This window comes from Cornus florida, unplaced genomic scaffold (assembly GCF_030987335.1).
Source record: "Cornus florida cultivar Cherokee Brave unplaced genomic scaffold, ASM3098733v1 CherokeeBrave_3.0.0_Hap2_Chr08, whole genome shotgun sequence".
In the NCBI taxonomy this organism is placed as follows: Eukaryota; Viridiplantae; Streptophyta; class Magnoliopsida; order Cornales; family Cornaceae; genus Cornus; species Cornus florida.
Window position 1 is genome coordinate 61,067,235 of NW_026775578.1, and position 17,370 is coordinate 61,084,604.

General features: G+C 36.6%; 1 protein-coding gene across 7 annotated transcripts; it reads left to right on the forward strand.

The window, feature by feature from the left end:
• Nucleotides 1-2,600: 2,600 nt before the first annotated feature.
• On the forward strand, nucleotides 2,601-17,075 carry LOC132271836 (pentatricopeptide repeat-containing protein At3g06920-like). Of its 7 annotated transcripts, XR_009469851.1 has the most exons (6): nucleotides 3,970-4,927; nucleotides 5,423-5,620; nucleotides 9,545-9,612; nucleotides 10,045-15,688; nucleotides 15,789-15,956; nucleotides 16,669-17,075. XR_009469851.1 is itself a non-coding variant. In XM_059773333.1 (4 exons), the coding sequence occupies exons 3-4, from the start codon at nucleotides 9,588-9,590 to the stop codon at nucleotides 12,720-12,722; spliced, it is 2,703 nt and encodes a 900-aa protein (XP_059629316.1). In that variant the 5' UTR covers nucleotides 3,970-4,927; nucleotides 5,423-5,620; nucleotides 9,545-9,587; the 3' UTR covers nucleotides 12,723-17,075. The 7 variants fall into 7 exon arrangements, 1 of the variants encoding a protein (XP_059629316.1); XR_009469850.1 differs by lacking the exon at nucleotides 3,970-4,927 and adding an exon at nucleotides 2,601-2,707 and having other exon boundaries at nucleotides 10,045-15,956; XR_009469848.1 differs by having other exon boundaries at nucleotides 10,045-15,956.
• Nucleotides 17,076-17,370: the final 295 nt, after the last annotated feature.

The following is a 17,370-nucleotide window of genomic DNA, read 5'->3' on the forward strand; positions in this document are numbered from 1 at the left end:
TCTTCTATTTTTATTTTATTTTATAAAAATATAGGATGGAAACCCAAATTGGATAGAAATTAAAAAAACTTCTTGTACTTTTAATAATGGGGTAAGTGCATACCCTGAAATATATCTCTCATAGTATTTTTACATCTTATTAAAAAAGTGTGAAAAAAATACCCCTATTCTTTTCAATTTGTGCGAAAACACTCCCCAATTAATATAATATCCATTTTACCCTTTTACTCTTCCAAAATACCCCTACCATTGTTGATGCCAAGGTCACAGAGGGAAAGGTGGAGGTTGGGGACGGTCGGGTAGAGGCTGCCAGAGAGGTATGTGTTCTTTGCAAAATCAAACCCAAGTCATCACTGCCATCAACCCAAAAACCCAGTCCGAAGATCTGCAAATCAACCACCGCTGGACTCGCAATTTTTTTACAAGTCTCTGTCCGTCGCTTCGACCATTGCTGTCGAAAATCGCATCCCTCATCGGACCCATCAAGCTCACGGCCGATTCAGTTCTTCCTTGCTTGCAGTTCATCTCACCGTTGAGCCCTCCCTTGTTCGCCAGCCACCGTTCCACGCTCTCTGCCGCGAACCATCATTGTCACCACCGCCCGCCAGATCCATCAGCGCTGAGCACCTCTTTGCGTCGACGTATCCAATTTGAACTCCTAGCTGTATAGCATACGCAAAAAGGATGGAAAAAGGTTGTGCCTTCATCGGATGGGAAGTGGCATTAATCAAAGGCCAAGATATCATAGAAGTCATGATTGTCAAAATAATTGGACTGCTTTATAAACCCCCTTTCTAAAGAAGCAAAGGAAGACAGAGAGTGGATCAAAAGAAGAGAATCAGCTTCAACCACATATGCTCAAAAGAGGCTTTCTTGGGACTGGTGGTGGTTCTCCACTATATATATATATATATATATATATATATATATGTCAGTGTATATATGTGTGTGTATATATATATATATATATATATTATAAAATGTGTTGCTAAGGGCATTTTAGTCTAATTTTTATAAATAGGACCTATTTGCACAAATGTCATAATTTATTGATGTTTTTAATTTGCACGGGAGGGGTGCAATATGCACTGTAAGCATACTATAAGGGTGTTTTTTGCACTTGACCCTTTTATAATAGTATATAGATATAGATATAGATATTATATAGAACAAGAGAGGATGGGGGACTGGAATGTGAGAAAATCGACAACAAATTATAGAGTATGTAATAAGAGTGGGCAAATAATTCGTGAATCCGATCCGATCCATGCAGTTTTGATCGAATTACTATGTCCAAGGATCGGTGACGAATTAAAAAATATTGAATTCGTAACTTACGGATCGGATCACGGATTGGTTTGTTAAAATTCGATCCGATCCATGAGATTTATATATATGTTCAAAGAATGTATTAATTAATTTAATTAGTTAATATTTAATGAACTCTAAGAATATATTAGTTAATGATCTTTTAAATATATGAATTAATGTTGATAGATTGAAATTTAATCTATTTGGCAATGATTAAAAATAAATAATATTGGACAATTTAAGAAAAATCTTAATTTGCTGATTCGATCGGATCTGATTCGTCATTCTACGAATCTGGTCCGAGCTATGGGATAACGGATTGGTGGCGGATTAAAATTTTTCTAATCCATCGGGAGGAGATCGGATTAGGATTGATACCTAATCTGAATCGATCCGATCCGTGACCACCCCTAGTATGTGATATGTTATTGTTTTAGGTGTTTTGATTTTGTTACAGTGTCTGGGGGGTGGGGCCTAGGTCCTACCAACATAGTTAAAATAGAGTAAGACTAAAATGCCCTTACTTTGACATTTTATAAAAAATATAAAAAAAAATCATTTTGTAAAATGATTGAAAAGGACTTTGTGCAACCAACCCCACAAGAGGTAATACACTACTAATCTCATAGTAAAGGGGTATTATGTGCACATGAAATGCAATATATATATATATATATATATATATATATATATATTTAGAATTATTGAATTCTTTATAATTTTTACCTTTGGAATTATTGAATTATGATTCTTTACCAAAATTATTACATATGAAATGCAATAATAAATAAATTATTTTTTTATTTATACCCTCAATATGCATATATATATATATGTATATATTTTGGCACAATTTTTGTATTTAAGCTAGGATTCCTTATGTTGAACTAAAAAAAGAATTTCAAATGAAATTGAATTTAAAAATATATATCATAGAAAATGTTCGACAATTTCATACCCGAAATAAATAAATAATTAATTATTGTATTTCATGTGCAATAATTTAGTAAAGAATCAGAATTTAATAATTCCAAAGCTAATAATTATAAAGAATTCAATAATAAAAAAAATAATATTACATTTCAAGTGCACATAAATCTTTCTTAGGGGCGGTCATGGCCCAAGGCCGTCGCCTTGGGCCTCAAAATATCCTGGCCCAAGGCGGTCGCCTTGGGCCTCAAATTTTGAGGCCCATAGGGGATGGAAAAAAAAAATTTAAGTTAGGACAAGTTTTGGTCGCCTTCGGCCTCAAATTTTAGAGGCGTCAAATTTTGAGGCCCATAGGGGATTGAAAAAAATAAAAATAAAAAAACATAAGTTAGGGCAAGTGTCAGACGACACAATCTGCTTCGACACTCCGCTGGGCGCAGCCGCCGCTATCGCCTGAGGTGACAAGGTATGTTAATCCTCTTCTCTCTCCTTTTGCATGAATCGATCTTTTATATATGTTTCTTTCTTTCGTTCATCTTATCATTGGATTTGTTCTAACTTTGGTTCATTTGAGTCGGGCCTTTACCTTTGTTCCAATAGTGAAAAGTAGTTTCCAAACTAGGATTTTTTTTTTTTTTGTTGTGTGTGTGTGTGTGTGTGTGTGTGTGTGTGTCACTGTGTGCGATGGCTATCAAAAGCTGAATGAATATATTATGGTTCTCTTAGTATTTTAATAAATGTGTGCCTTTCTACATGTGTCTTTCATGGCGATCGAGTCCATAATCTATGGCAGGTACTTTTTTTTTCCTCTCCCTAATTCCACTCCAATCTCACAACAGCAGCAACCATACTCCTTTTCCTCATAATTTTTTGCATTTTCTCCTTCAGTCCTATGAAAATTAAGGATCCCTTCTAGTGGGTTGAGCCTTTGAGGTAATAATTAACTTTTTCGATCTCTAAATTATGCTCATACTTAAAAATGCCAAATTAAGGGTTTGTTTATATTTTATTTTTATATGAAGATACATACCACCATTATTGATGTTATTTGAAGTTGGCTCAGCTAGAATTTCAGTTAATAATACTATCAAAGCACTTGCCATCAGAATGTACAAACACATGGAAATCAAGAGCAGGCTTTAAGAAAACAAAAGTTAATGGTTTTTCTATTAATTTTCACAGGTCTTCTGTAGCAATGATCAACCAATCACTGCTACTAAAGTTGATTCCTCATCCTGAAATCAAGAAAGGGGTAATTAGCTCCCAAAAAAAAAAACAAACACAAAGTGTACTGTAGTTAATACAAAGAGTGAAAGACAAAACTATATATGATAGTGGATGCCACATATAACCTAAAAGTCCCACTACTTCTTCAGTACTACAAGTTCAGCCTCCTATAATATATATAGTCACCTCATCTCCACATATTTTTGTCATCTGTAATCATCAAATTTTAGTAGCTATATAAACAAGGAATGTAAAAGAAGCTGCAGTTTTCTGTTCTCTAGTAAACTGTTCTCTTCATTTTTTATTTTGTGCATGTGAAAATTTGGCACTCTTTAATTGATAGATTTATTGTTATTAGTTAGTTGTCTTATGCACACTGCACATGCGCACAATTATTTATTGGTGATGATAGATTTATAGTTATTAATTAGTTGTCTTATGCAAACTGCACAGGCGCACAATTATTTATTGGTGGTGATAAAAATTTATAGCTATTAATTAGTTGTCTTAAGCACACTGCACTGGCGCACAATTTTTTATCGGTGGTGATAGATTTATAGCTATTAATTAGTTGTCTTATGCACACTATACAGGCGCACAATTATTTGTTGGTGGTGATAAATTTATAGTTATTTGTTAGTTGTCTTATGCACAATGCACAGGCGCACAATTATATTAGCTATAGAATTTGAAAACATCGTGTGAAAATTTCGCACTCTTATAATTTTTTTTCTGCGTGTGTGAACCTTAAGGGCCTCACATTTGAAAGTTCGCCTAGGGCCTCTCAAAATATTTGGAATCTCAGGGCCGGCCTTGAACTTTCTACTATGAGATTAGTAGCGTATATACCCCTTGGCATTTTCAGAAAAGTAAAAGGGCAAAACGAGTATAACAACACTAATTTATTTCAGATTTTTTGATTGAGGGGTGTTTCTCCATAATGTGAAAAGAATATGAGTACTTTTTGCATACTTTTTAAATAGGGAATAAAATTGCTACATGTATACACATTAGGAGTATTGTCTGTACTTGCCCGGTGGTAAATGGGTACAAACCCATGTCACAAAATTAGTGATATTACTTTGGTTTGGGCACTGCGCTCAAAAACTCAGCCCAAAACAAAACCATTCTTATATCAGACCACTGTAGCGAGGCCCAAATTTCTGAACCCCAAAATTGTGCCTCCCATTTCTCTCTCTTCTCGTGCCATTGTGCGAGGCGATTTGATAAAAGCGATTCGACTAAAAGCTAAAGTTCAATCGTTGTGCGACCACGGTTCAAGGTTTTGAGTTCCATACCCATTGTTCTTCCTATTGTTTCTCTGGTTTCTCTCTGTTATCTCACCTATTGTGAGGTAGTTCGCGACCACGAATTCCAGCTCTTGGTCTGCAAAACCAGTGTTGTGCCACCGGATCAAGGTTTTTCTTTCCAAAACTTGCATGACCGAGTCCTATTCACGGTATGTTGAGTATTCTTTCCATTCTCTGCCTTCCGTATTTCATAATAGTTTCATTTCATTATTTCAAAAAAACTTCATATATTCTGTAGTAACTGGTAAGAGGATGAAACTGTGTACGTATTGGAAATGAAATTCAAGAAATTTGACTAAGATGGCCATGTGTATTGAAAACTATTTTCAACTATCTAACCAAAATTTATTCTTGTAGAAAATACCCAAATCAATTCATATGCTTATGCTTAGTGGGTACACAGAACTTTTAAACACCAAATGAGAATGTGAAGCCTAGAATCTTAAGTCTTTTGAGCCCATTCCGATCATATCACAGAGATAAGATAGTGTCCCATATCACCAAATTGGTGATATTGTTATGTTTTGACACTGTAGCGGAGGAAACTAAACCCAAACTAGTAACATACTTATATCAGGTTACTGTAGCCAGCATCTCATATATAAGCTCCAATTTTCTGAAACCCTCACTCTCTTCTCGCACAGTTGCTCGGGGGCGATTTGGGCGACCACGGTTCTTAGGTTTTGAGCTGCAAAATCATTGTTCTGCCTCTCGTTCCTCTCTGCTGCCTCACCTAGTGTGAGGCGATTCAAGGCCTATTCGACTGAAACCCTAGTTCCTCGTTCGCAAAGGGTCTCTCATGGAGGATTGAATCACACATCTGGCTTAGTATCTCTCTCCGGGTTAGTATCCCTCTCTCTAAATCTGGTAATGTGATTTGGGTTTTTTGGGATTCTTCGTCTGAACATTTTGGATCTGGGTTTCTTCATTTTAGGTCAAATTTTGATTGTTTTGTGTTGAATCGTGTTGCTGGATGTGAATTTAGAGCTTTTCTGTTGTGGGTATTCGAGTTTTTGTTATTTGAAAGAGATTTTGGTTCTCTGGCTGTTTTGAGCTGATTAGGGTTTTGTATCGAATTTCTTATGGAGGCTGCAATAGTTCCAGTCAATATCTAGTACTCTTTATCTTCTTTCATTTTCATCGCAGGATTATAGATTCCAACAACGGCATTGATGATTGTCTTGTATATGTATATATATCATGTTTTGTATTGTATTTCATATAATAGGTTACCCTATAACTGTGAGTACTTCTCCAAGTGTGTGTATCTATATATATATATTTATATATATGAAGTGGGAAATTAAGAAACTAGAGACCTTTTGGTTGACACAACTCTCAAGCAGTCTTTCCTCTTTTGGTGTTAACATGTATGAAATCTAGAGTCACAGAGAGCCATTTTGATTCTTCAACCAAAAGAGTATCAACTACTTGTGTGGTTGTTTAGAAAATCATAATCAAGGAGATTGCAAGGTAGGACCGAAATTCCATGGAAAAATTCCTCCAATTGTTGATTGTCATAGCAATTTAAGTTCCTCCTAATATCATGGTCATTTGTTCTACGAATGTTTTTCTTTGCTGATCAAATTTGTTTTCATGTCATTTTCAATCATATAGACCAATCTTCTAATTATCGGAATTTGCTGAGCAGTTGAACTGCTTCTAATGGAAATTAAATTTCAAATTCAACAATTCTAATCCTCTAAGCTCTGCCTTGTTGCTTGTATTTATTTTTTCTTGAGGGAGATGACTATAGACTCAACTACTGGAAAATACTGCTAATTTAGCTTGCAAGATCAGGCATTAGAACTCGATTTTTTCGAGTGGAGCTAGCTCTTCTAAGATCTACTAATCTTTGGGCACTCTGTTTTCAGATGGGTATTTTTCATAAATGCCTCGCAACAATTTATTATTCAATTGCATATGCAAACACACAAATATAAGATTGTAAAACAAGTCTGGGAATGTGTATTACCAACAAAACAGAGAGAATCTGCAAGGGACCTTATTTTTGTCTTTCAGCAACCATGTTTTGATATTAAAAGGTAACCAAAGATGAGTTTAGAGAGGCAGAGAGGGGCCATGCTTCCATTGGTGCATAATTTTGGCCAGCTGATTGCTGTCTGTACTGATGAATTGCACCAACCCCACCCCAAATAATTCCTATAAATCTAATTCTCAAACCAATAATCTCCTACCAAGCAATCGTATCCTTCCATTTATAAATAAATTCTTCCTCTACCCAATAAAGTATATCAAAGAATAAACAATATTTAACTTGAACTTCACCAAAAATAGATAAATAAATAATAACTAATATAAAATTTGACTGACTTTTGTTAATGATTTTGAGTTCCTTACTACTATACGTATATTAATTAACTTTAGAATATAAATGAATTCACTAGAAAAGTTTACTTTTTATACTACTTCTATGAGAAATATTAAAATTTTATAATAAGAAAATTGGAAAAAAATATAAAAATAAATGTTCGCTAAACCATCTATAGAAATTCTAACCTCCTTGAGGAAAAAGATAATAATAAAAAAGTCAAAAAGAAAAAGAAAAAGAAAAAGAAAAAGAAATTGTATTCTCTTAAAAGGAAAAGAACATAATAAAAAACCATAACACACAGCTGTCACTCCAAAGAAAAGATGAGAGGTGCCATTAGGATAAGAAAATTAGTTTTTCGATGAGAGGCGCCATTAGGATTTTGGCTTCTTCAATGCAGATATGCATTATGGTCCCCTGCGATGGTCTCGCCATTTTGAAGGAGGAATATCGTCACATGTAAAATGCTGGATCTTCCCTGACTTGGCTAATGCAATGTGTCAATTTGCATTGTGGAGCAGTTCAATTAGCCCATCCGTGCAGGAAACCATGCACAATATGTATATATATAGATGGTTTCCTTGCATGACAAAGCAAAAAAAAAAAAAAAAAAACTGCATAATTATAACAAAATTTAAGAAAAAATTTTAAGCATTGTTGTTGTCTCTTTCTTTTCCTCGCCTCTTTAGCATTGCTGAGAATAAGCATGCTTACGTAATTGACTGTTATCATCTTGATAACAGTGGAGTTATGTGGGATGTGCGTTTTAGGCGTTCCTTTCAGGATTGGGAGATAGCTGAAGTTTGCGTCTTTTTGGACCTGTTGTATAGATAGAAGGATGTTGGCAGAGGTTGTGATGATATTTTGTGGACTCGCTCTCTTCATGCTAGATTCGAAGTTCGATCCATGTTCTTGTGTTTGTCTAATTTTATTGGATGTGATTTCCTATGGAAGTGTATTTGGCGCTCTAAAGCTCCTCTTAGAGTTGCCTTCTTTGTTTGGATTGCCACCTGGGGAAAAATTCTAACATTGGATAATTTGCGTTAGAGAGGTAATACCATTGTTAATTGGTGCTGTCTTTGTAAAAATGATGGTGAGTCCGTGGACCATCTTTTAATGCATTGTCCTGTTGCATCTGATTGCTGGAATCTCATATTCAGTATTTTTGGCGTTCAGTGGGTAATGCCTAAGCACTCTTTCCAATTAATTAATTCTTGGAGAAGATGCCCTGGTCATGCTCGTGATTTTTGGAGGGTCGCCCCATATTGTGTTTGGTGGTGTATTTGGAGAGAGAGAAATAATAGAAACTTTGAAGGGAAGGAATCTTCTTTTGCAAACCTTAAGTCTTTTATTCTACGCTCTCTTTTTTGTTATGTTAGAGGCAGCGCTTGCTCCTCAATCGATGACTTTTTTGTTCTATTGGACTCTGTTGGTCCGTAGGTTTGGCTTTTGCTCTTTCGTTTTTGTGTATTAGGGACGCGTTCCCCTTTTGAACGTTTTTCTAATATATTTTTACTTATAAAAAAAAAAAAAAAAAATACACTAATTTTTTTAAAAAAGTTACTTATAAAAAAAAAAAAGCATTGAAATTAATATAAATAAGAGGTGATGGCGTAAATTTGGTTAGGAGCCACTTTTAGGTTGTTTATGATTCCCATAACACCATTGAAGAATTTTTAATAGTTATGGAGCAAGTTGGCAACATATCCCAGGTAAGAAAAGTTTTAAAAATAAAAAAATCATATAATTACATTTTTAAGGTGCATATGGCTTAGTAAAGAAAGACTCTCATGCATCAATATTTACCTTTTCTTTTTTCCACTTTCTCATTATTTGATAAGAATCACATGATTATGAATCTAAAATTTCAATTGTCTTGGAGCTTATTCAAATACTTGTTTTACTTGTGCAAATAACTCCACTTTTTCTAATAACCAAAATAATAGAAAACGTTAAAAAGAATAATAGTAATAATACAATCTTTGAACTAATTCAAATACTTGTTTTAGTTGTGCAGATAATTCTAATTTTTTCAATGACCAAAAACAAATAGGATACATTAAAAAAATGTAATCTTTGAACTATATCATTTCCCTGAATTTATCTACAATCAAAGAAAGTACGAGCGGGTTACTTTAGCTCGTATAGCTGATTACACTACCATCCGAGTGTGAATATAATCTAGATGAATGCATATACATATATAGACATACGTACAAAACATGGTTGCTGAAAGACGAAAAATAAGGTCCCTTGCAGACTTTCTCTGTTTTGTTGGTAATACACATTCCCTGCCTTATTTTTAAATCTTATATTTGTGTGTGTTTGCCCGCATATGCAATTGAATAATAAATTGTTGCAAGGCCATTGTCTGTTCTTTCTGGTAGGCTGTCTATGAAATACTCAATTGACTTCTCAATATTACTTTTTACAGATACGGAGAATAAAGGACATAGAAGTAGCTCAAACATGCAAGGATGAAGATGCTCTTAAGAGGCCGAGGTATAGTGGTTACATGGATATTGAGTAAATTAGTTTATAATTTCAAGGATTTTCCAACCTTGGATTCAAGTGTGTTACGTGTAGATCTCATTCATCACTTTAACCATAGTTACTGTTGATAATTGTCTCTTGCTCCATCTCGCGCAGTAAACTTCCTTATGTTGGTTGAGATGGTCTACTTAAAAGTCTTAAACCAAAATTAATGTGTTCTCAAAGTTGCAAGGTTACTTAGTGAAATAGTATTTTAATATTTTCCGTGGGTGTTGTTAGTTTAAGGGAAGTGGGTAGATTGGGTGGTAATTGATATCAGTAGGCTGTAGATTAAGTTTTCGAAATTTGTCTGTTCAGGTAGTTGTTTTTTTCAGCCTCTCCACCTATTTTGTTAGGATTCTGAGTTGGGTGCATTTTTTTGTTGTTTATTTGGTTATGCAGGAATACTAATTCACTCTAAGAGGAAATGCCATTGCATATTATCATTTTCTAAGAAGTTCTCATCTTCAGGCAATGGGACTTCTGATCTGGATGGGAGAGCTCTTTCTTCTGTGGAGGGGGCAAATCAAGGAAATTTAAAAACATTGGAAGGGATAAGAAAACGAGTTGATGATGTGTGCAGGATCTTGGAAATCCATCCTTGGGGACCTTACTTAGAGGAAACTCTATCTACATTTGATGAAATAGCTCAAACAGATTTAGTGATTCGAGTTCTAAAGAGACTGAAGAATGTTGATCAAGCGGTAAACTATTTTCGTTGGACTGAGAGAAAAACCAACCAAGCACATTGTCCAGAAGCATACAATTCTCTTCTTATGGTAATGTGTAGGGGTAAAAATTTTTGTTGTCTTGAACAGATTTTGGAGGAAATGAGTCTTGCTGGATTTGGTCCATCTAATAGCACATGTATTGAGTTAGTTGTCAGCTGTGTTAAGTCTCAGAAGCTGAGAGAAGCATTCGATTTTATACAATCCATGAGAAAGTGCAAATTCCGCCCTGCATTTTCAGCTTATACAACTCTAATTGGTGCTCTATCTGCAATTCATGAACCTGATCTCATGCTCATGCTCTTTCATCAGATGCAGGAGCTAGGTTACGAAGTAAATGTGCATTTGTTCACAACTCTTATTCGTGTATTTGCCAAGGAGGGTCGGGTTGATGCTGCTCTTTCTCTGTTAGATGAGATGAAGAGAAACTCATTTGATGCAGATCTTGTTCTCTATAATGTTTGTATTGACTGCTTTGGCAAGGCAGGTAAAGTGGACATGGCCTGGAAATTTTTTCATGAGATGAAAGTGCATGGTCTTATGCATGATGATGTGACATATTCCAGTATGATAGGGGTCCTTTGGAAAGCTAATAGACTGGATGAAGCTGTGGAGCTATTTGAGCAGATGGAACTTAATAGGAAAGTCCCTTGTGCATATGCTTATAACACCATGATAATGGGTTATGGCTCTGCTGGAAAGTTTGATGAAGCATACAACTTACTTGAGAGACAAAAAATAAAAGGGAGCATTCCGAGTGTGATTGCATATAATTGTATTCTTACATGCCTTGGAAAGAAGGGCAGGGTGGATGAGGCTTTGAGGATATTTGAGGAGATGAAAAAAGATGCAGTGCCTAATCTTTCGACCTACAATATTCTTATGGACATGCTTTGCAAGGGAGGGAAGTTGGAAGCTGCTCTGGAGATTCGGGATGCCATGAAAGAAGCTGGCTTGTTTCCTAATGTTTTAACTGTGAACATAATGATTGATCGCTTGTGTAAGGCTCAGAAACTTGATGAAGCTTGTTCTATATTTGAAGGGATGGATCATAAAGTTTGCACCCCAGATGCAGTTACATTTTGTTCCCTGATTGAGGGTTTGGGCAGACATGGCAAAGTAGATGATGCTTACAGACTATATGAACGTATGTTAGATTCTGACCGGATTCCAAATGCTATTGTCTATACATCCCTCATCAGGAACTTTTTTAAGTCTGGCAGGAAAGATGATGGTCACAAAATCTACAAAGAAATGGTCCGTAGGGGCATTTCTCCTGACCTAACCCTCCTCAATACTTACATGGATTGTGTTTTCAAAGCCGGTGAAACTGAAAAAGGCAGGGCTTTGTTTGAGGAAATTAAGGCTCTGGGGTTCGTCCCGGATGTGCGGAGTTATTCTATACTAATTCATGGACTTACAAAAGCAGGTTTTGCACGAGAGACTTATGAGCTGTTTTATGTGATGAAAGAACAGGGTTGTATTTTGGATACCCTTGCTTACAACACTGTTATCGATGGATTCTGCAAATCAGGCAAAGTGAACAAAGCTTACCAGCTGCTGGAGGAAATGAAGGTGAAGGGTCACCAACCCACTGTGGTTACCTATGGTTCTGTTATTGATGGGCTTGCTAAGATTGACAGGCTTGATGAAGCTTACATGCTCTTTGAAGAAGCAAAATCAAAGGGTGTGGAGTTAAATGTAGTTGTATATAGTAGTCTTATTGATGGGTTCGGGAAGGTGGGTAGAATTGATGAGGCATACCTAATCATGGAAGAGTTGATGCAAAAAGGTTTAACACCTAATGTGTACACATGGAATTGCTTACTTGATGCTCTGGTTAAGGCTGAGGAAATTAATGAAGCGCTTGTTTGCTTTAATTCCATGAAGGACCTGAAGAAATGCACTCCCAATTCCATAACTTACAGCATCCTCATAAATGGTCTTTGCAGGGTTAGAAAATTCAACAAGGCGTTTGTGTTTTGGCAGGAGATGCAGAAGCAAGGGTTAAAACCCAATATGATCACCTATACAACAATGATTTCTGGGCTTGCCAAGGCTGGAAATATATCAGAGGCTAATGGGCTTTTTGAAAGGTTTAAGGAAAATGGTGGTAAACCTGATGCTGCTTGTTACAATACTATGATAGAAGGGTTGAGCATTTCAAACAGAGCAATGGAAGCATATACACTATTTGAGGAAACTCGCTTGAGAGGCCGTAATGTTTATACCAAAACTTGTGTTGTTCTTTTGGATGCATTGCATAAGGCTGAATGCCTTGAGCAGGCAGCAATTGTTGGCGCTGTGCTGAAGGAAACAGCAAAGAGTCAGCATGCATCAAGGTCCTTTTAATGACAGGCTTGTAGTGGCATTACGAGTATACGGTCAGCATTGATTTTGACATATTTTATTTTATTTTTCTGGAGCTTATTCTGATGGTTTTGATGAACCATATTAGTCCATTGCTTTCATCCACATATTAGTAATTGTGGTAAAATACAATTATTATACAGTCAGGTTTAATCCATGGTTTCTATGTGGAAAAATGCATCATATTATATTGTCTAAAATAGATGATATACACTAACAGTTCCTCAAGGGACCTCTAGTCATTTCCAATATGCAGATATCTACACAGAGGTCAATTGCTCAGATAGATGGATTAAAATAGTGGATCATCAAACAGCTCCAAAGCATCATTTGATCTAACGGCTGAGATTCAACTTGTTCAAATATTTTATTGGCTGAGATTATTGTGCTGTTGATAGCTACTGTGTGAACATCCAAATGATTTAATCCAATTGGTCAATGTGTTAAAGTGATCAAGCAGCTGTGAATAATCCTTGGAGTCAAACAAGGACCAACATCAAGATATGTATCCACTACTGATCTAACGGCTGCAAGGTTTTGGTCCACTTATATAATCTTGTGTCATTATCAAGAAGATAGGGCTTGCACTGGGTCGGCGGAGAAAAGAAAGAAAATACAGAGAGGTTTGAGGGTCGAAGGATTTGAGAAGAGAGCTCAGAGGGTCAGTGCTTCATTGATAATATGAATAGAGAAAGCTTGAGTGCTGAAATCAGACCAAGAGAATCAAGCGTCTACTCAACTGATCTGTGCAACCTCATGAACCAATGGTAAACTTCATTGAGATATCCTTTGTGATGTTCATCTATTGAAGACCAAACAGAGACAACCGGCTATGATTGTGAGAGTTTCAATCAGTTCAGTTGATCCGAACAACGGTGAGTATCAGAGACACAGCCAATGAGTGCGCATAGGTATAACGCCAGAGAGCAACAGTTTCGGTAAACCCCAGTCCAAGTGAACTTCAGTCTGTGCAAGTGCAGAGAAAGCCTCAGCTCCATTCAAACATATACCAGCTCCAGCGAGTTTCAGTCCAGGTCCGGTGCAGTTCATTCCAGAAGCTTCAGTCTGGCAAGCTTCCTTTGTTTCAGACTGACAAACTTCTGTTCCGGCAACAGCTCCAAATGTTTGTAACCAAAATCCGAGCAACAGTCTCCATTATTGCCGGTGAACACAGAGCTACAACACAAACAGCTCCTGGCGAAGTGTTTAAATCTTAGTTCAGTCCGGTGACCCAACAAAGTTTACATCCAAAGCTTGGTCGCTGAGCCTCAAGCGACCCAACTGGTAAAGCTTCAGAGACCGAGTTGATGACCCAGTAGTTCCAGTGTGCTCTAGATTGCCCGGGCAGAGCTTCAGTGGCATATCAACATGAAGACCAGGTTTGGGTGGATTTGTGTTAATGGAAGTTGGGTCTTGCAGATAAAGGACAGTGAAGAACCAGCCAGCAACAACCAAACTGCAGTGAAGAACTCCAACGAACAGGTTTGGGAGTTTGAAGAAGATCAGTGAGCTTAAATTGAAGATCCAAGTACTTCAAAGATGGACATTCTTTTGGTGGGTCTTAAAATGGTTTGTTCAAGCTTTATTATTCAATCACATTCATAGGAGCTGCTTCAAGTCTCAAGGGCTTAAGTAACGTGGGTTTGGTTCTCATTTGCTATATGACTCATATTATGGAGAAAATGGATTTCAACCTAATGGAGCCGTGGTGAATCACTCTAAGCTTGGATAGAGGGTGAACTACAATCATATCATCTTCCTCAACGTTCACGTTTGGAGTAAGGGCTGTGAATCTTAGTCTTTAGTTATATATTTATTCATTGATATCTTATATAACTAGAGAGGCATCATTAGCTATATTTTTTTGTGAGTGACAATTGTGAGTACTTGGTCCAAGCATTGGAATGTTGTGGACAGGGGGAGTGCAAGAGTGATTGTTGTGTGGTCCAAGCATGGGGGTGCTTAGGACACGGGAGAGAGCAAGAGCGACTTGTACATGAGATTGGTGAGAGAGTCCAAGCACAGGGGTGCTGTGGATAATGCGAGTTCTGAGTGAACTTGCAGTGAGCTAGGGTGTGTGTGCAGAGAGTGAGAAAGCTAGGGTTTCAACTTGTACAAGGGTGTGGGTAGAGTCTGAGATAGTGTGTATCATCTTGCAACACAACTAGTGGATTTACACTGGCTGCCAGGAACCAAGGTTTTTTAACCCTATTGAGGGGGATTTTCCTTTGTAAAAAATCCTGTTGTCAAGAGTGGACTGTGGTGGTGACATTTCATCAAACAAGTTACATAAGCTCTCATTAGTCAGAAAAGAAATTGTAGAAGAACCAATTCACCCCCTCCCCCTCTTGGTTCAACAATTATAGAAGGGTCCTACTCTTTGCCTGTCATGGGATGATTTTATTGGGTACTGACCACATTGAAGAGTAACTGCAGATAAATTGAGCTATCTTGATGAAGTTTCCAACTGCTATGGAAAAGTGACTGTTATAGAAAATTGAACTATCATTTTCAGCTCTTCGTTTTTGAATTTTAAATTTTAACAGGAACAGATAAGTATTATTTTTCCTTATTACTGAATCTCGATCTATTATTAATCCCTGAAAGGCCCAAGAAGCAAGTAAACACCACAGCTTTAATAACAAACAATCTGATCTGCAAGCATTATCCAAGTAACTCTCTCTCTCTCTCTCTCCCCCCCCCCCCCTATATATAGTGAATATCTTTTTGAATCGATCTTCTATTCTCTTTTAATAATTAAAAAAAACTTTTTTAAGATGTTACAAAGAAAACCATGTGGTTTTTAATTTTTATTTGCAATGTTTGGAGAACACGGAGCTTAGTTGGAGGGCTGAAACGATGGACTGATTGGAGGTCTACAACTCCTGAATAATGTTAGGCGGTTTGCCCTCTATTGATCCACTGTCTGCTCCTTTGCTCCCCATTGTGTAACATTTCCTCTTATCTGTTTTTCTTTTTTGTACAAAATTGAATATTATTGAACTTCTTGATGGTATTTGCTAACATTTGGTGTGGTGATGCATACAGACAAATAAATAACTAAAAAGTTAAGTTGGTGCTGGTGAAAGCAGTGAAGATCACAGAAAGTGCTATGTGCATGACCTCTATTAATATCTTCAAAGTTCAAACAATACACATTTGGTGATAACTGATAAGTCACTAAAGTCTACCAACTCTGATAAATTCAACTACTCAGTATGGACACACTTCTTTTCCTTTTTATTTCTGTTTATGATCATGAATTTGGAAGATTCATAAATTTGACTGTTTTCTGATGAACGGTTCCAAATGCGTGAACCACCACCAGGGGTAGTAGACTGAGATTAACTATAGATCTAACTTCTCATATATGCTAAAATAAAGCCTTTACCTAGTAGTAGTGAACCACCACCAGGGGTAGTAGTTCATTGGTATTCCCTATAGCTTCTAAAGTGGAAGGTTAAGGGTTCAAGTTCTCATAGAGGCATCAGGGTTCATCAATGTGGAGTGTTCCGATGGGTAAACTAAGTATGGATGTAATTTCTGGTATAAGTTGTTGCCTGAGCTCGAATCACTTTCTCACATGATCTGAAGCTTTTACCATTCTATTGTAAGTGGTAAAATGTGCCTCTTTGAGCTTGGAATAACAAAGGGGACTTGTGTTGACTGGTTCTAGCAGTTTTAACTTTTAGTTTCAACTTTAGGGCATGAAGTAGCTGTCCTGTCTTTAAGATTGGACTCATATTCACAACCATCTGAGCTTTTACCGTTCTATTATACAGTATTATACTAAATGCGTCACTTGGAGATTGCAGCAACAAAATATTTTTTATTTTGACCGGTTCAAATGACCTCTACTTGTAATTTCAGTTTTATGGACTTTAAGGAATGAAAGAATTTGAATTGCTATGGATTTCTTGAATGACAGATTGCCTGGCTCAAAAGAAGGCGCTTGAAGTACTGTGACATTGTTGTGCAACACTTTGTTACTGAAGAACGAAGCAGGAGTCATGACAAAGATTGCCAGCTATTCGAGCACCCATGATTGGAATTCTCTGTTTTCAATGGAGTTTGTGGTAGTGGTTGCACGATCAGCTGTACAAGGGGTAACCTTCAGCCATGATGGTGTGTTTGTATTTCAGTTTAATCTCAAAATGTGTTGCATGACACTGTTTGTGCGTTAACATGTGTGCCGCCAAAATACTTGTTTTGTGGCAGAACCAAGGAACATAGTTCATCTAAACGATTCTGGGATGTTATTATTTTTTCCCCGAAGAACATTGTGCATCTCGTTTGGCTTAAGGAAAATGTGAATTAGTATTGGTTCGATTGCAAGAGGCACTTATTTGATCTTGCATCATTCATTATGATTTTTATGACAAATGTTTTTCACTTGCGATTTATGATAAATACATCCAGGCATAGTTTTATATCAACATGCACTATGCAATTCACAACGCCTTGCAGAGCTTTATGACAAATGAACAAATCATGATGCAATATAAGCATCAAAAGGTTGCCAGTTTTTTAATTTTTAAAAAATTATTATTATTATTAAAGAAGTGAATAAAGCAATGCCTGCCGCACGGGTTTGGCTTGAGTAGTGCCAAAACGAGTCCGTGATGGTACA

What these genes read in the sequence shown, in the direction of transcription:
- LOC132271836 (XM_059773333.1), top strand. Translation starts at nt 9,588, where the DNA reads ATGAAGATGCTCTTAAGAGGCCGAG. An exon ending in GATGCTCTTAAGAGGCCGAG is followed by an intron (nt 9,613 to 10,044) that starts GTATAGTGGTTA and finishes TTGGTTATGCAG; the next exon opens with GAATACTAATTCACTCTAAG.